The sequence below is a fragment of the Salmo salar genome, chromosome ssa01 (assembly GCF_905237065.1).
Source record: "Salmo salar chromosome ssa01, Ssal_v3.1, whole genome shotgun sequence".
In the NCBI taxonomy this organism is placed as follows: Eukaryota; Metazoa; Chordata; class Actinopteri; order Salmoniformes; family Salmonidae; genus Salmo; species Salmo salar.
Window position 1 is genome coordinate 143,638,858 of NC_059442.1, and position 23,562 is coordinate 143,662,419.

General features: G+C 47.9%; 2 protein-coding genes across 2 annotated transcripts; both read left to right on the top strand.

Moving 5' to 3' along the window:
- Window positions 1-431: 431 nt before the first annotated feature.
- Window positions 432-5,716, top strand: LOC123725530 (neurofilament medium polypeptide-like). Its single transcript, XM_045691599.1, is given in 7 exon segments — window positions 432-1,542; window positions 2,523-2,647; window positions 2,825-3,112; window positions 3,114-3,427; window positions 3,430-3,731; window positions 3,891-4,030; window positions 4,326-5,716. Coding segments are annotated over 7 exon segments (2,727 nt in total). The 5' UTR covers window positions 432-498; the 3' UTR covers window positions 4,840-5,716.
- Window positions 5,717-11,056: 5,340 nt separating this feature from the next.
- On the top strand, window positions 11,057-15,718 carry LOC123723974 (neurofilament medium polypeptide). Its single transcript, XM_045691602.1, has 4 exons — window positions 11,057-12,213; window positions 12,822-12,946; window positions 13,122-14,012; window positions 14,434-15,718. Exons 1-4 carry the CDS (start codon window positions 11,170-11,172, stop codon window positions 15,104-15,106), a joined length of 2,733 nt encoding a protein of 910 aa, XP_045547558.1. The 5' UTR covers window positions 11,057-11,169; the 3' UTR covers window positions 15,107-15,718.
- The last annotated feature ends 7,844 nt before the right edge of the window (window positions 15,719-23,562 follow it).

Consider the following 23,562-nt stretch of genomic DNA (forward strand, 5'->3'; position numbering starts at 1 on the left):
TGCACGTTGGCTGGTTGAATTAGCAAATGCAGAGATGCATGTATAATTTTCTCTCTTATTCTAATGTTCAATGTTTGGAGGAAACTCTATATTCCCTCTGTGACAAGAGACAAATGATAAACACATGTACGTCAAGGACACATGAGCTATCCCAAAAATCCTAATGATAATCACCCCATTTCCTTTTTCTCCCTATGTGTGATCATTCCTCTGCTTTTCAAACGGCCACCCACGAACCCTCACACAAGCAAGTAGTGTTTCACTTACATAGAGTATGAAGGGTTGAGACATGGCCCTCCCCTCCGTTCGATCAATGGGCCAGTAAAAACAGTCGCTGCCTTGTTAGCGATAAAGCTTCTCCTATATAAAGGACAGCCGGTGAGACTAAGAATGCTGTGAGCGCCATCCACCCCGCACCTGCAAACACACACACACACACACTCCTCCACCTCGCACACCTTCCCTTCCATCTGCACACGCAACCCCTGGTCTGGCCGGATGAGTTACCACCCGGTGGACACGATAGGGAGTCCATTCAGGAGAAGTATGGATAGTAGGACCACCTACGGCCGCTCCACTGGCACCCCCTCCAGCGGGTTCCGTTCTCAGTCCTGGTCCCGGGCAAGCCCAGGCTCCACGATGACCTCCTCCTACAAGAGGAGCGTCAATATGCCGGTAGCCCGAGCGTACAGCTCCACACTCCTCAGCTCCGCCGACAGCGTTGATTTCAATCAAACGAACGGAGACTACAAGCGCTCCAACGAGAAAGAGCAGCTCCAGGGGCTCAACGACCGCTTCGCCGGTTACATCGACAAGGTGCACTACCTGGAGCAGCAGAACAGCCAAATCGAAGAGGAGATCCAGACGCTGCGGCAGAAGCAGGTGTCGCAATCCCAGCTAGGCGATTTATACGACCAGGAACTCCAGGAGCTGCGCTCCATGCTGGAGCAGATTCACCACGATAAAGCGCAGATCCAGCTCGACACGGACCACGTCGAGGATGACATCCAGAGAATTAGGGACCGTTTCGACGAGGAAGCCCGCATCAGGGATGAGACGGAAGGCATCATCCGGGCGTTGAAAAAAGATATGACCGACTCTGATTTGGTGAAGTCAGAGTTGGAGAAGAAAGTTCAGTCACTGCATGACGAGATTGCCTTTATCCGCAACAACCACGAGGAAGAGGTGAGCGACCTGTTCGCCCAGGTGCAGGCGTCGCAGGTGACCATGGAGAGGAAAGACATCCAGAAGACGGACATCACCGAGGCGCTCCGGGAGATCCGCACCCAGCTCGAGGGCCACTCCAACCAGAACCTGCAGCAGGTGGAGGACTGGTTCATGTGCCGCTATTCCAAGCTCACTGATGCTGCGGAACAAAACAAAGATGCAATCAAGTCCGCCCGTGATGAGATAGCAGACTACCGCCGCCAGCTCCAGTCCAAGACCGTGGAGTTAGAGTCCGTCCGTGGAACCAGGGAGTCACTGGAGAGGCAGTTGAATGACATCGAGGACCGACACAACAGCGACCTGTCCAGCCTGCAGGTATGATGAGACCCGCTGTAGGCATTATTTTCATACAGAAACCCCCAGCCACAGGCTTAATGGTGAAGTATTCTATAAAGTTGTGTTCTTTGTGTAAAGAGAAGCAATGTAGTGGAGAGAATAAATTATATAATAAGATATGTTTTTCGTTGATTTCAAATTGAGAATATTATCACGACACCTTTGAGGTTTTTATTCTTATTTTAAATGTAGGTCTACTTATAAGGAGAGTCCCCTACATTTATAGAGAGAAAGACACACACTTGCATTGTGTCCCCACATATTGCATTAGTTTGATTTTGAACGAACTAAATTGTTTTATTATGTGGGCCCTAAATGCATGCGTTTTAACTAGGCTATAAACTCTGCGCAATGGTGGTGTCTGCGCTTTTGCTTTAGACTGCCTAAATGGCACAATGCTGACATCTTATGGACACAGATGTAACATCTCCAAATGTTGGAGCATTAGGCTACGCATAAGCTGCGACACTTGGGCACGTCAACATTATAGGGTTGGGAAGACATAATGCAGCAGACTGTTTTTTTTGTTATTTTTTCGTTGCTGAGCCAGAGACTCGGGGCCCTTGAAAACAGTGCTGTTCACTGCGTCCGAATACATTATTTAACACAACAACAGTCCAACCTATCCAATTATTTGCACTTTCACTTTTCATAAATGAGACAGGAGGAGTTCACAATTTCAATTGTTATTGCAATATTTTATTGGAATCTCAAAGTGCTGTTTCAAATGTAGGCCTATACAAGTTTAAATGTGCTTGTGAAGTAATTACCAGGATCACAAAATATGACATTGTATTTTTGATAGTTTTCTTATGATGTTTAGAAAGCAGTGTCCTTATGGAGAAATGTGTCATCCCTACACCAAAAAAAAATAACCAAGTATTATTTCAGGGTTCCATATAGGCATAAGAAATAATAGCTCTTAACCAGCTTGTGTCTCTCGGTCTTGTTCTCTGCAGGAGACCATCCACCAGCTGGATAATGAGCTCAAGGGCACGAAGTGGGAGATGGCGCGTCATCTGCGCGAGTACCAGGACCTGCTCAATGTCAAGATGGCCCTGGACATTGAGATAGCTGCATACAGGTACAATGCGACGACAGAGCGCTAATTAGGCCTAACATTGAAAAAACTTTTTTTTTAAATATATGTTTACTAATTTACAAAACAAAATAGTGTATAAAGATCTCATTTATATATAGAAACTACATTTTTATATTAGGCCTACACTAAACTATATCTCATGTTCTACTGTTCTTGCAGGAAACTCCTAGAAGGTGAAGAGACCCACTTTAGCACTTTCCTTTACCGCCACACCGTCACCTCCTCTAAGAAGTCCAAGTATGAGCCTCCCAAACTGAAAGTCCAGCATAAGTTTGTCGAGGAGATCATCGAGGAGACCAGGGTAGAGGATGAGAAGGATGAGATGGACCAAGACCTGGCTGAGATCGCCCAGGAGCTTTCTGCCGCTCTGGAGACAGAGGCCACAGATGAAGGAGAGGATGAGGGAGAAGAGGGAGGAGAAGAAGCAGAGGGAGAAGAGGGAGAAGGGGGGAGAGGGTGAATCAGAAGAGGTTGTAGCCTCCACTGATGCCCAAGTTAGCTCCAGCACACCTGCTGAGGAGGAAGAGGAGGTCAAAGAAGGTGGTGATGAAGAGGAAGAGGGCAAAAAAGAAGAAGAGGATGAGAAAGGAGAAGAGGGTGAGGGTGACAAGGAAGATGATACAGAAGGTGGTGATGAGGGAGAAGGAGAGGGGGAATTAGAGGAGACAGTCCTGTGCTCTAAAGCCCCAGAATCAAAGGCCTCTCCTGACAAAGAGAAGGGAAGCGGAGGAGAAGAGGAGACAGGAGAGGGAGAAGAGGAGGAGATGATCAAGATGAAGATGCAGGTAGTGACAAAGGATCCAAAGATGGAGATGATAAGGATGAGGAAGATGAGAAGAAAGGAAAGGATGAGAAAGAAGACAAAACAGATGAGAAGGCAGCTGTAGCCAAGACAGAGGCTCCCAAAACAGAAGCCCCCAAGAGTGAGGCCCCAAAAGTTGAGGTCCAGAAATCTGAGGCCCCAAAGCCCTCCAAGCCAGACTCCCTAAAAGCTGAATCCCCAAAGGCTGGGTCCCCCAAGTCTGAGTCACCAAAAGCTGGATCCCCCAAACATGAATCCCCCAAAGCTGTAACCCCAAATCTGAATCTCCAAAACCTGGCTCCCCCAAATCTGAATCCCCAAAACCTGCTGATCCCCCAAATCTGAATCCCCAAAACCTGCTGGATCCCCAAATCTGAATCCCCAAAACCTTCTGGATCCCCTAAAACTGAATCCCCAAAACCTGCTGGATCCCCTAAATCTGAATCCCCAAAACCTGCTGGATCCCCTAAATCTGAATCCCCAAAACCTGCTGGATCCCCTACTTCTGAATCCCCAAAACCTGCTGGATCCCCTAAATCTGAATCCCCAAAACCTGCTGGATCCCCTACTTCTGAATCCCCAAAACCTGCTGGATCCCCTAAATCTGAATCCCCAAAACCTGCTGGATCCCCTACTTCTGAATCCCCAAAACCTTCTGGATCCCCTAAATCTGAATCCCCAAAACCTGCTGGATCCCCTACTTCTGAATCCCCAAAACCTGCTGGATCCCCTAAATCTGAATCCCCAAAACCTGCTGGCTCCCCCAAATCTGAATCCCCAAACCTGCTGGCTCCCCCAAATCTGAATCCCCAAAACTTACAGGATCCCCAAAATCTGAATCCCCAAAACCTACAGGATCCCCAAATCTGAATCTCCCAAATTAGGATCCCCCAAGGCAGAGTCCCCTAAGGGTGAGGCCCCCAAACCAGAAGCTCCAAAGTCAGAGGCCCCCAAGGCTGCAGAAGAGAAAGTAGACAAAAAGAGTGATTCAGAGGAAGAGAAGAAGGTAGAAAAGAAAGACGCAGCCATGAACGGAGATGTGGAGAAGACTTCCCCAGAGGACAAGGACAAGAAGGATGAGGGTGGGAAAGAGGCAGAGGAGAAGGATGTTATCTCAAATGGAGTGGACGAGAGCCCCACTAAAGATGACCCCGACCAGAAAGATGATCCAAAGGACCAGAAGGTGGTCATCACCCAAACAGTGGAGACCATCACCACTGGAGAGGACGGGGCCAAGCATGTCACCAAATCAGTCACTGTCACCGAGACTGTGAAGGAGTCTGAGGATTTGATGCAGGAGAAGACAGTCTCCAGCAAGAAGATGGAGAAACACTCTTCCCAGTCCGTCAAGGTGGTGACTGAAACTGAGTAACTGCGCTCCATCCAACCCACTCAGGAGGAACAAAGATGACACGACGACAAGCAATCAACCCAGAACTAACATAACAAAGAAATCATAGAGCTAGAGCGATGTAATAAAGATAACCACTCTCAAACATACAGAAAAGCAACGAGAGAAGCCATATGATGTGACAAAGCTAAAGTTTAAAAAATGCATGTTGAGAGAAAGCTTTAAAAGGGTTTTGCTGCGGATTATATCAGGGAAATGTGGTAGTGGGACAGATTATTAATTGTCTTTATTTTTCCCTGCAGTTCACGGGAGGGCTCACGGGTGGGGCGTCTGCATGCTAGCTCAGGGAGGGAGTCCCCTCCGCTCTAACCTGTATGTATGGATGGAAGGGTTACAGTTTAGATGCATACTGTATGTGGGTGGGAGAGTGATAGAAATGTATGTTAATTCAAATGTTAATTCAAGAAGTGGTGCCTGGGTTGGAGGATCCACTTTAGAGACACATGTTCAAAAGGACTAGCCTTTTTATGTGAAGATACCAACTGAGCCAAAAATACAATCGTCGACAACACAATATAGTGAAGAATGAGAAAGACGATGGTGCGATGTACTGATGATCATAAACATACAGTACCCGAAGCAACTAATGCATAAAGAACCTTGAAGAAACTCTGAGCCTTAAACATGCTTTTTATCAGTATCTATTATGTTTACCTAATGAGTGCAATTGAAAATAAATATGTAAATGCGCACACATACATTCTTGTATGCATAGGATGGACTTGACTTTAAATAGCGAACATAAATGAGGTGCTACAGTTTGCAATCCCATGTCTTTACTCATCATGAACTATTTCCCAGCAGCATTTGCTCAATAAATGTCATACTGAAATACAAATATGGTCTCTCGTTCCTTTATGCAATTGTCCTGTCATGTCCTTTCACTTGTTCATTTACAGTAGCTGTCTCACCTCAACATGCACACTATTCTATTTCTTCATCTGCTTTCCTGGGGGTGGGATTGCATGCCTCATGATCTTTTGTAGCCTAGAAATGATACAAAACCACATCACCATCCAGAGGCTGTCCTCTACAGAGGCTGTCCTCTACAGAGGCTGTCCTCTACAGATATTTAAAGCTACGCTGTAATATGTGCATACCATCAAAGAATGAGCCACCAACCATAACATAAACGATGCACCCCATGGCATTTTCATGCAAATAGCATTTTATTATAGCACTTGATTTATCAAATCAAACTTAATTTACATCGCACATTTCTTACCAAAAACAGTGCAATTCAAAGTACTTCACTTACATAAATAAAATAATAAAAAAGTGAGAAAGATAAAAACAATTGTCACGGTTGTCGTTGGTAAAGGAGGACCAAAATGCAGCAGGTATGTATGTGTATGCTCATCTTGACGTTTAATAAATTCAAAATGAACACCAAAATAACAAAAGAACGAACGATCAACAAAACAGTCTGGCAAGGCACAAGGCTAAACACAGAACAATCTCCCACAAATGACAAACACACCCTAATACATGGGACTCTCAATCAAAGGCAAATAGACAACACCTGCCTTCAACTGAGAGTCCCAACCCCAATTAACCAAACATAGAAACAGACTCACTAGACTAAACATAGAAAAACATGAATATCAAACAGTGCCCAAACACCCCGGAATACTTAAATCAAATGCCCCTTCAACAAACACACCACCCCGAACCACATAAAACGAATACCCTCTGCCACGTCCTGACCAAACTACAATGACAATTAACCCTTATACTGGCCAGGGCGTGACAACAATACATTTCTAGACAAATATAAAATTAAGATAGACAAATGTAAAATTAAGATAGATAAATTAGGATAGTAAAACCATATTAAATAAATTAGGATAGTAAAACAATATGAAAAAAATAGGATAGTTAAACAATATTAAATAAATTAGGAAAGTAAAACAATATTAAATAAATTAGAGGACAGATCAGATCTTTGAGCGGCCCACAGGGCTGTGACCCAATCCAGAGCTTTGCCTGTGAGTAGGGAGATGACAAAGTCCACCCTTTCTTTGTCAGAGGTGAAGTCAGCGGGGTGATGGTCTATGTACAGGTTACACTGCATGAAAAATCCTTGACATTTCCCTGGGGAGCATCATATTTATTAGGCATGGATATAGAGGAGGATAAACGAGAGGAGGCTGTGGCACCTGATATGGGTGAAGAAGGAATGGACTGGTGAAGAGGTCGCAGAGTTCATCGAGCCATTCCTCCTGTCGGGCTAGATGTAGCTGCAGCTCCGCTGAATCCATCTGTCGTGTTTGGTGAGGTATTCTGTAATGAACACGATATGAGACAGAGAGCTGGTTTCAAGCGCAGAGCGCAGCAGGTGTTTATTGGAAAGGACCATAGGAGGAGGCAGGTAGCTGGGTCCAGGGGCAGGCAGAAGGTCCTACACGGTAGGTCCAAAATGGCAACAGTACAGGCAGGTAATAGGCAAAAGGTGTCGTGAGGGAGGCAGGCAAAAACGATCATACATGGGAGGCATGAAGGACAAGAAAAAACAGAGCTCCGAAAGAAGTGTGTCTCAAAACAAACAATACCTCACAGTGATTGGGTGCAAGGAACTGAACTAAATAGTGTGGGATGATGACATGCAGGTGTGTGAACAGGTGATTAGAATTCCGGTGATTGGGATCTGGAGAGTGAGCTGGAAAGTGGGCTGTGTTCCGGGGATCTATGTGTTTAGAAGTATGAGTTGGACGCAGACGTTACAGTTTGGAAGGAACCAGTGGCTAACTGCAAGCATTGAAAAGCAATCACTAGCCTGCTATTCAGTGGAGTGGCTGTGTGGTCCCAAATCTGGGATTAAGGGTCTCTTTTCCAAGTCTAAAATTATAAACATTCAGCATTGGTCATGCTGTCAATGAAGCATGAGCCCTGACTGTGAAAATATGTTTTGAACGGTCATCCAACTCGGAATTGTAAATCTGGAACTCGGGTGTCTTTCTAGAGCTACGATCTGAAGATCATGATTCAACCTTGTTTTTCTGAGTTCCCAGTTGTCTTGAAAGCCCCATAAATCCAGAGAATGCCAGACTTTGATAACAAAATTTGCCCACGAAGGACCGCCCCGCCACCTTCCTGTTCAAGTGATCACAGCACAACAAGGCGAGTACAAAAATGTCTTGTATGCTGCTGCATAAATGATGTAATATGCCAGGGAGATATGCATACTGTATCTAAGAAAGTAATACTAAGTGTATGTTGTGTAGTAAGCTGTTAGTAGTCAACATGCCTCACCCTAATAATTTGGTCTATTTTCCTCTCTTAATTTCGCCTACTGATCTGACTTGGTGGTGCACATGTAGCCTATAACCTGTTTTAGAGAAATGTAATCATTGAATATTGTAAGAGCTTTCATTGTCTGCTTATATGGCCCCTTTATTTAGCCTATTGTTCTGACTTGGTGTACAGGGAGAACACTGTAAGAACGGCACATGTTCTGAATTGTGTCGTTGTACATTTCAAAGTGCCGAAACAAATAGGTATATCGACCACGTCCGTCCTAGCTCGCTCATGTCTTAATCGAAATTACAGATTGCTTCTTATCCGCTTGTCATCCCCGTAAGCCATAGTTTATACATCTAAATTGTCATTAGAAACCATATTTGTTTTAAGCAAGTCAGCCATATCAACTATGTTTTTTTTTTAAAGCTGTAAATGAGGCTGAATGAACTGTTTTGCTGCCAGACAAGGCTCCGCTGATAGCCAGGTGTAGCAGTGGTAAGATGTTGGGACTGCTGTTGGGACTCTGCTGTTGGGACAGCTTTATATAGGCCCTAACAGTTTGTGGGCACCGTTTGTCACCGTTATAGTGCAATTAATGTATTGTTTAGTGTTGTGTTGTGTTTTACTCCACCAAGATTTACATGCTAAAATCGCCACTGGTGGTGATGTACATGTTTAAAAGGCTGAGGCCAGCAGGAGAGCAGAGAGAGAAAGAGGCAACAGAGGCCAGGTGTCTACCTCTAGGTCACAAGGATCAGCCAGGAGAAAGTGAGTATAGGGCCATATACATCGCTCATGTTAACTCAGCCACAACAACACACATTCACACACATTCAGTAAGGATGAGAGAATCACTTTTATGTAGTGAGGCATGGTAACTATCTCTCCCTCTCTCTCCCTCTCTCTCTCTCTGGGACAAACACAATCTGAAATTGTCTGAGCTCTCAAATGCGTTAGGGCTCACTCCACAGAGCTAACTGTTGCAATGGAAAAACAATGAGTGAGATAACAGAATACAAATGGGTGATAAGTGACAAGTGTCTAATTAAGTCTCAGAGATGGGAATAACTTATTCTTCCCTCTTAACTGTGGTATAAAACAAGGGTTTTTAAAGGCGACTGGAGAATCTGAATCAATCCTGACAAACAATATAAATCTTATTGTGGGTAATAATGTTCTGGGAGGCAAAAATAGCCTTGCCGTTTGTCAAAAATAGTCTTGCTGGTTTTCATAGTATGAGAATAAAGAAGAAACTCGCACACTGCTCTTGCTAGTTTCACTGCTCTTTATTAAGGGATACTAGCAAGAGCAGTGTGCAGGTTTCTTATTTTTTCTCATGTTATTCAATTCTTACCATGTGCCTGCAACAAAGATAGCTCAGATGTGCAAGTGCCTTTTGAATTTTTAATCACTGGTTTTCATAGGATGAAATATTGTCATTAAAGGCAGTCAATTGGCCAAAACCAGAGGCAGCCATTTTGTTGCATTACCTGCTTCAGTTTCAGGGTTTGCAATGACCTTAGTTACCTCTGAAATGGGTAGAGCAGGACTGAATGGGAATCAATAAGACTGACAACACACTGCAGCCAATCAGATCTGTCAACCAACACTGCAGCTTCACTCCTTAGAGAAATCATCTCAATGCAGGGAGGAGATAGCAGCCTCTCTATCCAATGTGCTCTCATCCGCAACCCAAAGACTGTAACTTATGCATTGTATTCTGTATCTGTTTGTGAAACCATATTAATCAAAGTGTTTCCCATCATTGTTAGAGTTGGACAGATAGAGTTACAAAGTCATTCTGAGGAATGTAATTATAGAAAAAAACAGTGTTGCAGTTTGGATGCCTATTCATCACTACTGAAATGCTTTGGTTTGAAGTGGCTCAAAATAAAAGGGCAAATTTGTCCATAACATATTATGATATGCATTATGAAGGTAATATATACTATTGAATGGGGTAAATTGCTTGCATATAAGCACAGGCTGATCATAACTGTAATCTATTCCAATAGCTGTCAATAACTACAACTATGATTAATGCTTCAACATTTCCTGAAAGTTATAAGTGGTCACATAAATGCATGATATTGATTGAACCAACCCCCCTCATGGTAGTCTCACTTTATACGTCATCGGTAGGTCACTGATGGTAATCCCTTTGATCTTGGGAGGTTTCCTGTCAAGAAGTAATCAATCACCTATTATTGAAGACTTAGCACAAGCAAAACATCAATATAGGAAATTGGTTCGGCTTTGCACATGTTCATTGGCAAATATACATTATTAATTCAATTAATTTAATGATCAATCATTCTGTTCAATTTAAGAGAAACATTTTCAACACTTTTCAAACACTTGTAAAGGACGGTAATGGTGTTTTGCTGCATTAAGTCGCTGTCCATGGTGTCGATATTGTTATCGCTCTAAATTGCATCGGTAAATTGATCATTTCTGGTATAACCTTTTTTGCTAACTAATAATAGGGGAAATAATAATTAACATGGGTCATTGAACTGCTCCATAAGTTATATTTCCATGCATAGTAATGCTGCACGTTGGCTGGTTGAATTAGCAAATGCAGAGATGCATGTATAATTTTCTCTCTTATTCTAATGTTCAATGTTTGGAGGAAACTCTATATTCCCTCTGTGACAAGAGACAAATGATAAACACATCAACGTCAAGGACACATGAGCTATCCCAAAAATCCTAATGATAATCACCCCATTTCCTTTTTTCTCCGTATGTGTGATCATTCCTCTGCTTTTCAAACGGCCACCCACGAACCCTCACACAAGCAAGTAGTGTTTCACTTACATAGAGTATGAAGGGTTGAGACATGGCCCTCCCCCTCCGTTCGATCAATGGGCCAGTAAAAACAGTCGCTGCCTTGTTAGCGATAAAGCTTCTCCTATATAAAGGACAGCCGGTGAGACTAAGAATGCTGTGAGCGCCATCCACCCCGCACCTGCAAACAGACACACACACCACTCCTCCACCTCGCACACCTTCCCTTCCATCTGCACACGCAACCCCTGGTCTGGCCGGATGAGTTACCACCCGGTGGACACGATAGGGAGTCCATTCAGGAGAAGTATGGATAGTAGGACCACCTACGGCCGCTCCACTGGCACCCCCTCCAGCGGGTTCCGTTCTCAGTCCTGGTCCCGGGCAAGCCCAGGCTCCACGATGACCTCCTCCTACAAGAGGAGCGTCAATATGCCGGTAGCCCGAATGTACAGCTCCACACTCCTCAGCTCCGCCGACAGCGTTGATTTCAATCAAACGAACGGAGACTACAAGCGCTCCAACGAGAAAGAGCAGCTCCAGGGGCTCAACGACCGCTTCGCCGGTTACATCGACAAGGTGCACTACCTGGAGCAGCAGAACAGCCATATCGAAGAGGAGATCCAGACGCTGCGGCAGAAGCAGGTGTCGCAATCCCAGCTAGGCGATTTATACGACCAGGAACTCCAGGAGCTGCGCTCCATGCTGGAGCAGATTCACCACGATAAAGCGCAGATCCAGCTCGACACGGACCACGTCGAGGATGACATCCAGAGAATTAGGGACCGTTTCGATGAGGAAGCCCGCATCAGGGATGAGACGGAAGGCATCATCCGGGCGTTGAGAAAAGATATGACCGACTCTGATTTGGTGAAGTCAGAGTTGGAGAAGAAAGTTCAGTCACTGCATGACGAGATTGCCTTTATTCGCAACAACCACGAGGAAGAGGTGAGCGACCTGTTCGCCCAGGTGCAGGCGTCGCAGGTGACCATGGAGAGGAAAGACATCCAGAAGACGGACATCACCGAGGCGCTCCGGGAGATCCGCACCCAGCTCGAGGGCCACTCCAACCAGAACCTGCAGCAGGTGGAGGACTGGTTCATGTGCCGCTATTCCAAGCTCACTGATGCTGCGGAACAAAACAAAGATGCAATCAAGTCCGCCCGTGATGAGATAGCAGACTACCGCCGCCAGCTCCAGTCCAAGACCGTGGAGTTAGAGTCCGTCCGTGGAACCAGGGAGTCACTGGAGAGGCAGTTGAATGACATCGAGGACCGACACAACAGCGACCTGTCCAGCCTGCAGGTATGATGAGACCCGCTGTAGGCATTATTTTCATACAGAAACCTCCAGCCACAGGCTTAATGGTGAAGTATTCTATAAAGTTGTGTTCTTTGTGTAAAGAGAAGCAATGTAGTGGAGAGAATAAATTATATAATAAGATATGTTTTTCGTTGATTTCAAATTGAGAATATTATCACGACACCTTTGAGGTTTTTATTCTTATTTTAAATGTAGGTCTACTTATAAGGAGAGTCCCCTACATTTATAGAGAGAAAGACACACACTTGCATTGTGTTCCCACATATTGCATTAGTTTTGATTTTGAACGAACTAAATTGTTTTATTATGTGGGCCCTAAATGCATGTGTTTTAATGGAATCTCAAAGTGCTGTTTCAAATGTAGGCCTATACAAGTTTAAATGTGCTTGTGAAGTAATTACCAGGATCACAAAATATGACATTGTATTTTTGATAGTTTTCTTATGATGTTTAGAAAGCAGTGTCCTTATGGAGAAATGTGTCATCCCTACACCAAAAAGAAATAACCAAGTATTATTTCAGGGTTCCATATAGGCATAAGAAATAATAGCTCTTAACCAGCTTGTGTCTCTCGGTCTTGTTCTCTGCAGGAGACCATCCACCAGCTGGATAATGAGCTCAAGGGCACGAAGTGGGAGATGGCGCGTCATCTGCGCGAGTACCAGGACCTGCTCAATGTCAAGATGGCCCTGGACATTGAGATAGCTGCATACAGGTACAATGCGACGACAGAGCGCTAATTAGGCCTAACATTGAAAAAACTTTTTTTTAAATATATGTTTACTAATTTCAAAACAAAATAGTATATAAAGATCTCATTTATATATAGAAACTACATTTTTATATTAGGCCTACACTAAACTATATCTCATGTTCTACTGTTCTTGCAGGAAACTCCTAGAAGGTGAAGAGACCCACTTTAGCACTTTCCTTTACCGCCACACCGTCACCTCCTCTAAGAAGTCCAAGTATGAGCCTCCCAAACTGAAAGTCCAGCATAAGTTTGTCGAGGAGATCATCGAGGAGACCAGGGTAGAGGATGAGAAGGATGAGATGGACCAAGACCTGGCTGAGATCGCCCAGGAGCTTTCTGCCGCTCTGGAGACAGAGGCCACAGATGAAGGAGAGGATGATGGAGAAGAGGGAGGAGAAGAAGCAGAGGGAGAAGAGGGAGAAGGGGGAGAGGGTGAATCAGAAGAGGTTGTAGCCTCCACTGATGCCCAAGTTAGCTCCAGCACACCTGCTGAGGAGGAAGAGGAGGACAAAGAAGGTGGTGATGAAGAGGAAGAGGGCGAAAAAGAAGAAGAGGGTGAGAAAGGAGAAGAGGGTGAGGGTGACAAGGAAGATGATACAGAAGGTGGTGATGAGGGAGAAGGAGAGGGGGAATTAGAGGAGACAGTCCTGTGCTCTAAAGCCCCAGAATCAAAGTCCTCTCCTGACAAAGAGAAGGGAAGCGGAGGAGAAGAGGAGACAGGAGAGGGAGAAGAGGAGGGAGATGATCAAGATGAAGATGCAGGTAGTGACAAAGGATCCAAAGATGGAGATGATAAGGATGAGGAAGATGAGAAGAAAGGAAAGGATGAGAAAAAAGACAAAACAGATGAGAAGGCAGCTGTAGCCAAGGCAGAGGCTCCCAAAACAGAAGCCCCCAAGAGTGAGGCCCCAAAAGTTGAGGTCCAGAAATCTGAGGCCCCAAAGCCCTCCAAGCCAGACTCCCTAAAAGCTGAATCCCCAAAGGCTGGGTCCCCCAAGTCTGAGTCACCAAAAGCTGGATCCCCAAACATGAATCCCCAAAGCTGTAACCCCCAAATCTGAATCTCCAAAACCTGGCTCCCCCAAATCTGAATCCCCAAAACCTGCTGGATCCCCCAAATCTGAATCCCCAAAACCTTCTGGATCCCCTAAAACTGAATCCCCAAAACCTGCTGGATCCCCTAAATCTGAATCCCCAAAACCTGCTGGATCCCCTAAATCTGAATCCCCAAAACCTGCTGGATCCCCTACTTCTGAATCCCCAAAACCTGCTGGATCCCCTAAATCTGAATCCCCAAAACCTGCTGGATCCCCTACTTCTGAATCCCCAAAACCTGCTGGATCCCCTAAATCTGAATCCCCAAAACCTGCTGGATCCCCTACTTCTGAATCCCCAAAACCTTCTGGATCCCCTAAATCTGAATCCCCAAAACCTGCTGGATCCCCTACTTCTGAATCCCCAAAACCTGCTGGATCCCCTAAATCTGAATCCCCAAAACCTGCTGGCTCCCCCAAATCTGAATCCCCCAAACCTGCTGGCTCCCCCAAATCTGAATCCCCAAAACTTACAGGATCCCCAAAATCTGAATCCCCAAAACCTACAGGATCCCCCAAATCTGAATCTCCCAAATTAGGATCCCCCAAGGCAGAGTCCCCTAAGGGTGAGGCCCCCAAACAAGAAGCTCCAAAGTCAGAGGCCCCCAAGGCTGCAGAAGAGAAAGTAGACAAAAAGAGTGATTCAGAGGAAGAGAAGAAGGTAGAAAAGAAAGACGCAGCCATGAACGGAGATGTGGAGAAGACTTCCCCAGAGGACAAGGACAAGAAGGATGAGGGTGGGAAAGAGGCAGAGGAGAAGGATGTTATCTCAAATGGAGTGGACGAGAGCCCCACTAAAGATGACCCCGACCAGAAAGATGATCCAAAGGACCAGAAGGTGGTCATCACCCAAACAGTGGAGACCATCACCACTGGAGAGGACGGGGCCAAGCATGTCACCAAATCAGTCACTGTCACCGAGACTGTGAAGGAGTCTGAGGATTTGATGCAGGAGAAGACAGTCTCCAGCAAGAAGATGGAGAAACACTCTTCCCAGTCCATCAAGGTGGTGACTGAAACTGAGTAACTGCGCTCCATCCAACCCACTCAGGAGGAACAAAGATGACACGACGACAAGCAATCAACCCAGAACTAACATAACAAAGAAATCATAGAGCTAGAGCGATGTAATAAAGATAACCACTCTCAAACATACAGAAAAGCAACGAGAGAAGCCATATGATGTGACAAAGCTAAAGTTTAAAAAATGCATGTTGAGAGAAAGCTTTAAAAGGGTTTTGCTGCGGATTATATCAGGGAAATGTGGTAGTGGGACAGATTATTAATTGTCTTTATTTTTCCCTGCAGTTCACGGGAGGGCTCACGGGTGGGGGCGTCTGCATGCTAGCTCAGGGAGGGAGTCCCCTCCGCTCTAACCTGTATGTATGGATGGAAGGGTTACAGTTTAGATGCATACTGTATGTGGGTGGGAGAGTGATAGAAATGTATGTTAATTCAAATGTTAATTCAAGAAGGGGTGCCTGGGTTGGAGGATCCACTTTAGAGACACATGTTCAAAAGGACTAGCCTTTTTATGTGAAGATACCAACTGAGCCAAAAATACAATCGTCGACAACACAATATAGTGAAGAATGAGAAAGACGATGGTGCGATGTACTGATGATCATAAACATACAGTACCGAAGCAACTAATGCATAAAGAACCTTGAAGAAACTCTGAGCCTTAAACATGCTTTTTATCAGTATCTATTATGTTTACCTAATGAGTGCAATTGAAAATAAATATGTAAATGCGCACACATCCATTCTTGTATGCATAGGATGGACTTGACTTTAAATAGCGAACATAAATGAGGTGCTACAGTTTGCAATCCCATGTCTTTACTCATCATGAACTATTTCCCAGCAGCATTTGCTCAATAAATGTCATACTGAAATACAAATATGGTCTCTTGTTCCTTTATGCAATTGTCCTGTCATGTCCTTTCACTTGTTCATTTACAGTAGCTGTCTCACCTCAACATGCACACTATTCTATTTCTTCATCTGCTTTCCTGGGGGTGGGATTGCATGCCTCATGATCTTTTGTAGCCTAGAAATGATACAAAACCACATCACCATCCAGAGGCTGTCCTCTACAGAGGCTGTCCTCTACAGACGCTGTCCTTTACAGATATTTAAAGCTACGCTGTAATATGTGCATACCATCAAAGAATGAGCCACCAACCATAACATAAACGATGCACCCCATGGCATTTTCATGCAAATAGCATTTTATTATAGCACTTGATTTATCAAATCAAACTTAATTTACATCGCACATTTCTTACCAAAAACAGTGCAATTCAAAGTACTTCACTTACATAAATAAAATAATAAAAAAGTGAGAAAGATAAAAACAATTGTCACGGTTGTCGTTGGTAAAGGAGGACCAAAATGCAGCAGGTATGTGTATGCTCATCTTGACGTTTAATAAATTCAAAATGAACACCAAAATAACAAAAGAACGAACGATCAACAAAACAGTCTGGCAAGGCAAAAGGCTAAACACAGAACAATCTCCCACAAATGACAAACACAAACACACCCTAATATATGGGACTCTCAATCAAAGGCAAATAGACAACACCTGCCTTCAACTGAGAGTCCCAACCCCAATTAACCAAACATAGAAACAGACTCACTAGACTAAACATAGAATACATGAATATCAAACAGTGCCCAAACACCCCGGAATACTTAAATCAAATGCCCCTTCAACAAACACACCACCCCGCACCACATAAAACGAATACCCTCTGCCACGTCCTGACCAAACTACAATGACAATTAACCCTTATACTGGCCAGGACGTGACAGTACCCCCCCCCCCCTAAAGGTGCTAACCCCGGAAGCACCTTAAGAAAAACAAAAACCCCAAACAACAACAAAATTCCCCTAAACTAAAGGGAGGGAAGGGAGGGTGGCTGCCGTCACCGACGGCACTTGTGCTACACCCCCCCTCCCCAACCCACCTATGCAGGTGGTGGTTCAGGCTCCGGCCTATTGTCCTCCAGAGTGCTGACCGACCCGATCAGCCTCGGACCGTAGGCAGACTCCCCCTGCTCCGGATCATGGGCAGACCTCCACCTCTCCACCCTGTATGCAGACTCAGCAATTAAACAGTTAATCTCTTTAAGTTCTGAATTGTCAGGCTTACTGAGTTCAAGGTTGCTGCTAGACTCCCTTGGGTTTTGGTCATCGGCAAACTCTGGGCAGATGGGCCAATCTGGCTGATCCTGGCCGCTGGGGCAGTCTGGCAGCTCCGGGCAGTCTGGCCGCTCTGGCGGCTCCGGGCAGTCTGGCCGCTCTGGCGGCTCCGGGCAGTCTGGCCGCTCTGGCGGCTCCGGGCAGTCGGGCGGCTCGGGCGACTCCTGACTGACGGGCGCTCGGGCGACTCCTGACTGACGGGCGGCTCGGGCGACTCCTGACTGACGGGCGGCTCGGGCGACTCCTGACTGACGGGCGCTCGGGCGACTCCTGACTGACGGGCGGCTCGGGCGACTCCTGACTGACGGGCGGCTCGGGCGACTCCTGACTGACGGGCGGCTCGGGCGACTCCTGACTGACGGGCGGCTCGGGCGACTCTTGACTGACGGGCGGCTCGGGCGACTCCTGACTGACGGGCGGCTCGGGCGACTCCTGACTGACGGGCGGCTCGGGCGACTCTTGACTGACGGGCAGCTCGGGCGACTCTTGACTGACGGGCAGCTCGGGCGACTCTTGACTGACGGGCAGCTCGGGCGACTCTTGACTGACGGGCAGCTCGGGCGACTCTTGACTGAGATGACGCACTTGAAGCCTGGTGCGTGGTGCTGGTACTGGACGTACCAGACTGGGAACACGCACCTCCAGGCTAGTGCGGGGAGCGGGAACAGGACGAGTCAGACTGGTTTGACGCACTTGAAGCCTGGTGCGTGGTGTTGGTACTGGACGTATCAGCCTGGGAACACGCACCTCAGAGCTAGTGCGGGGAGCGGGACGAGTCAGACTGGGCTGACGCACTAAAAGCCCGATGCGTGGCGCTGGTACTGGAGGTATCGGCTTGGGAACACGCACCTCCAGGACGAGTCGGACTGGGCTGACGAACTGGATGCCTGGTGCGTGGTGCTGGTATTATCTTCACCAGACAGCTGGCACGCACCTCAGGACTATTAATAAACGCTACTCCAGGTGATAACATTAGGACACGCTCTGTAGGGCGAATGTCGTGCCTAAAACACCAACACAGTAGCTCTCTCATCCTTTTCTCCTCCAATTTTCCCATCAACTCCCTTATAGTCTCTGTTTCTCTTTCCTCCCCTTTTCCCTCACTAGCTCTGGTTCCATCCTCGGCTCCGCCGATCTGTCCGTGTGCCCCCCCCAAAAAAAATCTTGGGGCTGCCTCTCCGGTTTAAACGCCAGTCGCGTTCCTCGGTAGCGTTCCCGGTCCTCACCGAATTCCCCTTGCTCCTTCCTCGCTGCTTGGTCCATTTTTGGTGGGAGATTCTGTCACGGTTGTCGTTGGTAAAGGAGGACCAAAATGCAGCAGGTATGTGTATGCTCATCTTGAAGTTTAATAAATTCAAAATGAACACCAAAATAACAAAAGAACGAACGATCAACAAAACAGTCTGGCAAGGCACAAGGCTAAACACAGAACAATCTCCCACAAATGACAAACACAAACACACCCTAATATATGGAACTCTCAATCAAAGGCAAATAGACAACACCTGCCTTCAACTGAGAGTCCCAACCCCAATTAACCAAACATAGAAACAGACTCACTAGACTAAACATAGAATACATGAATATCAAACAGTGCCCAAACACCCCGGAATACTTAAATCAAATGCCCCTTCAACAAACACACCACCCCGAACCACATAAAACGAATACCCTCTGCCACGTCCTGACCAAACTACAATGACAATTAACCCTTATACTGGCCAGGACGTGACAACAATACATTTCTAGACAAATATAAAATTAAGATAAACAAATATAAAATTAAGATAGATAAATATAAAATTATGATAGACAAATGTAAAATTAAGAGAGATAAATTAGGATAGTAAAACCATATTAAATAAATTAGGATAGTAAAACAAGATCGGATCTTTGAGCGGCCCACAGGGCTGTGACCCAAATCCAGAGCTTTGCCTGTGAGTGTCACGATTCCCACCGACGGTGGCGCCCCCCTCCTGCTCGGGTGGCGCTTCGGCAGTCGTCGTCACCGGTCTATTAGCTGCCACCGATTCCCTTTGCTTTTCCCTTTTTATTTATTTTACACACCTGTGGTAAATTAGCCATTAGAAGGGCTATTTAGGTTAGCTGGCCCGCTCCTTTTCGTGCGGGATTAATTGTTGTTTCCGACTGTCTTGTTCATGTTCGGCTTGGCATTGTCACACTTTATTTATTCCCCTGTGTTTGGGAACTTTGATTTTCTTTCTCAAAGTGTTATTAAAACAACAACACTCCCTGTCCTCGTTGCTTCCTGCGCCTCATTCCTAATCACGACTACCAACGCCGTTACAGAATCCCGCAACACCATAAAGGTATGGAATCAGCGGAAGCAGCGAGCACTCCTCTGCCCTCGATGGAGGAACGCGTGCTCCACCACACGACAGTCCTACATCGCATCGGATCGGCCATGGACCAGATGATGGAGAGGATGGACCGATGGGAGAGAAGTGGTATCCTCTCTCCACCTCCACCTCCCCCGATACAGCCATCTACGCCTCCCCTGACGTCTGGCTCTGGCGCGCTTCGTTTGGCGCTCCCGAGGGAGTACGATGGGGCGGCGGCTGGGTGCCAGGGGTTTTTGCTCCAGCTTGAGCTGTACCTGGCCACCGTCAGACCTGCTCCCACGGGAGAGGAGAGCGTGAGTGCCCTCGTTTCCTGCCTGACGGGCCGAGCTCTGGAGTGGGCTAATGCGGTCTGGAACGGTCCAGACTCGGCGAGGGACCACTACCCAGAGTTCACCCGCCGCTTTCGGGCCGTGTTCGACCACCCTCCGGAAGGAAGAGCGGCGGGTGAACGGCTGTTCCACCTCAGGCAGGAGACGAGGAGTACGCAGGACTTCGCGCTGGAGTTCAGGACCTTGGCTGCTGGGGCGGGGTGGAACGACAGGGCCCTCATTGACCACTACCGCTGCAGTCTCCGGGCGGACGTCCGCAGGGAGCTGGCCTGTCGGGACACAGCTCTGTCCCTGGACGAGCTGATTGATATGTCCATACGTCTGGAAAATTTGCTGGCTGCCCGCGGGCGTTCGGAGAGGGTCCTGCCCGTTCCACCCCCGTGCACCCCCGCTCCTACCCCTATGGAGGTGGGAGGGGCCGTGCCAAGGGGCACCGGAGGAGGTGGCTCCTCCTGCACCAGCTGTGGTCAGAGAGGACACACGGCCGACCGGTACTGGAGGAGCCAGTCTGGGAGTCGAGATGGCAGGCAGAACACTTCTCGGTCACCTCAGGTGAGTCAGCACCAGATTCACCCAGAACCCCCTGTTGGTCACGTGTTTTTACCTGTTTTTTTTACTAAATGTTTCCCCTCTTCCCAGCATAGGGCGCTAGTCGATTCAGGCGCAGCTGGGAATTTTATGGACCGTGGACTTGCCATTAAGCTGGGCATTCCGCGGGTGCCGATAGATTCCCCTTTCCCGTGCACTCCCTAGATAGCCGACCATTAGGGTCAGGGCTAGTCAGGGGAGTCTACGGTGCCACTGGACATGGTAACGCAGGGGGAATCATATTGAACGCATTCGTTTTTCCTTATTGATTCGCCTGCGTTTCCGGTGGTGCTGAGGGTCCCCTGGCTGGCTGGTCACAATCCCCATATTTCGTGGAAACAGGGGGTTCTCCAGGGGTGGTCAGAGGAGTGTTCAGGGAGGTGTCTAGGAGTTTCCATAGGTGCCACGTCGGTGGAGAGTCCAGAACAGGTGTCCACCGTGCGCATTCCCCCTGAATACGCCGATTTGGCGATCGCTTTTTGTAAAAAGAGGGCGACTAAATTACCACCTCATCGACAGGGGATTGTGCGATAGATCTCCAGGTAAACGCTGCGCTTCCCAGGAGTCACATGTACCCCTTGTCACAGGAGGAGACGGCGGCTATGGAGACATATGTCACGGAATCCCTGGGACAGGGGTACATTCGGCCCTCCATCTCACCATCTTCCTCGAGTTTCTTTTTTGTGAAGAAAAAGGAGGGAGGTCTGCGTCCGTGCATTGATTACCGAGGTCTAAACGCTATCACGGTGGGATTTAGTTACCCACTACCTCTCATCGCTACGGCGGTGGAATCATTTCACGGAGCACAGTTCTTCACAAAATTGGATCTCAGGAGCGCGTATAATCTGGTGCGGATCAAGAAGGGAGACGAGTGGAAAACCGCCTTTAGTACCACATCAGGCCATTATGAGTACCTCGTCATGCCGTATGGGTTGAAAAATGCTCCAGCCGTCTTTCAATCCTTTGTTGACGAAATTCTCAGGGACCTGCACGGGCAGGGCGTGATTGTCTATATCGATGACATTCTGATATATTCCGCCACCCGTTCCGCGCATGTGTCCCTGGTGCGCAAGGTGCTTGGTAGACTGCTGGAGCATGACCTATACGTTAAGGCTGAGAAGTGTGAGTTTTCCAAACGAGCCGTCTCCTTTCTGGGTTATCGCGATTTCCACCACGGGGGTGGTGATGGAGTGTGACCGCGTTAAGGCCGTGCGTAATTGGCCGACTCCAACCACGGTGAAGGAGGTGCAGCGGTTCTTAGGCTTTGCCAATTACTACCGGAGGTTTATCCGGGGTTTTGGCCAGGTAGCGGCTCCCATTACCTCACTGCTGAAGGGGGGCCGGTGCGTTTGCGATGGTCGACGGAGGCGGACGGAGCCTTCAAGAGGTTGAAGGCGCTGTTCACCGACGCACCCGTGTTGGCGCACCCGGACCCGTCTTTAGCGTTCGTAGTGGAGGTGGACGCATCCGAGGCTGGGGTGGGTGCCGTGCTATCACAGCGCTCGGTACGCTATCGAAACTCCGCCCCTGCGCTTTCTTTTCGAAGAAGCTCAGTTCGGGCGGAGCGTAACTACGATGTGGGGGGACAGGGAGTTGCTAGCGGTGGTTAAAGCTCTGAGGGTGTGGCGGCACTGGCTTGAGGGGGCTAAACACCCCTTTCTCATCTGGACCGACCACCGAAACCTGGAGTACATCCGGGCAGCGAGGAGACTGAATCCACGTCAGGCGAGGTGGGCCATGTTCTTCGCCCGGTTTAGGTTTACCATCTCCTATAGACCGGGTTCCCTGAATACTAAGGCCGACGCGCTGTCCCGTCTCTATGACACAGAGGACCGGCCCATCGATCCAACTCCCATCATTCCAGCATCTAGGCTGGTGGCACCAGTGGTATGGGAGGTGGACGCGACATCGAGAGGGCATTAGTGTTGGAACCTGCGCCTGCGCAGGTGCGCATAGGGCGCATGTATGTGCCGCTCGGTGTTCGTGATCGTTTGATTCGGTGGGCGCACACGCTACCTACTGCGGGTCATCCTGGTGACGCGAGGACAGTGCGGGGTCTAAGGGGGAAGTACTGGTGGCCCATCTTGGCTAAGGACGTGAGGTCCTATGTCTCTTCCTGTTCGGTATGTGCCCAGAGTAAGGCTCCTAGGCATCTACCGAGAAGGAAGTTACAGCCCCCCCCCGTTCCACAACGACCATGGTCGCACCTGTCCATCGACTTCTTAACAGATCTTCCCCCCTCTCAGGGGAACACGGCGATTCTGGTGGTTGTGGATCGGTTCTCTAAGTCCTGCCGTCTCCTCCCATTGCCCGGTCTCCCTACGGCGCTGCAGACTGCGGAGGCCCTATTTACCCACGTCTTCCGGCACTACGGGGTGCCGGAGGACATTGTCTCTGATCGAGGTTCCCAGTTCACGTCCTGGGTCTGGAAAGCGTTTATGGAGCGGCTGGGGGTCTCGGTCAGTTTGACCTCCGGTTATCACCCCGAGAGCAATGGGCAGGCGGAGAGGGTGAACCAGGAGGTGGGCAGGTTCCTGAGGTCGTATTGCCAGGCCGAATTAGCCCAGAACTCACTTCGCCACTCCTCAACTAACATATCACCCTTTCAGTGTGTGTTAGGTTACCATCCGGTCCTGGCACCATGGCACCAGAGCCAGACCGAGGCTCCTGCGGTGGAGGACTGGGTCCAGCACTCCAAGGAGACCTGGAGAGCCATCCAGAACTCACTAAAGGAGGCCAGTGCGCGGCAGAAGAGGAGTGCTGACCGCCACCGCAGTGAGGCGCCCGTGTTCGCACCGGGAGACAGGGTCTGGCTCTCGACCCGGAACCTGCCCCTCCGCGTGCCCTGCTGGAAGCTGGGGCCGCAGTGTGTGGGGCCCTTCAAAGTCCTGAGGAGGATAAACGAGGTGTGTTATCGGTTGCAACTCCCTTCCTATTACCGTATTAACCCCTCGTTTCATGTGTCTCTCCTCAGGCCGGTGGTAGCTGGTCCC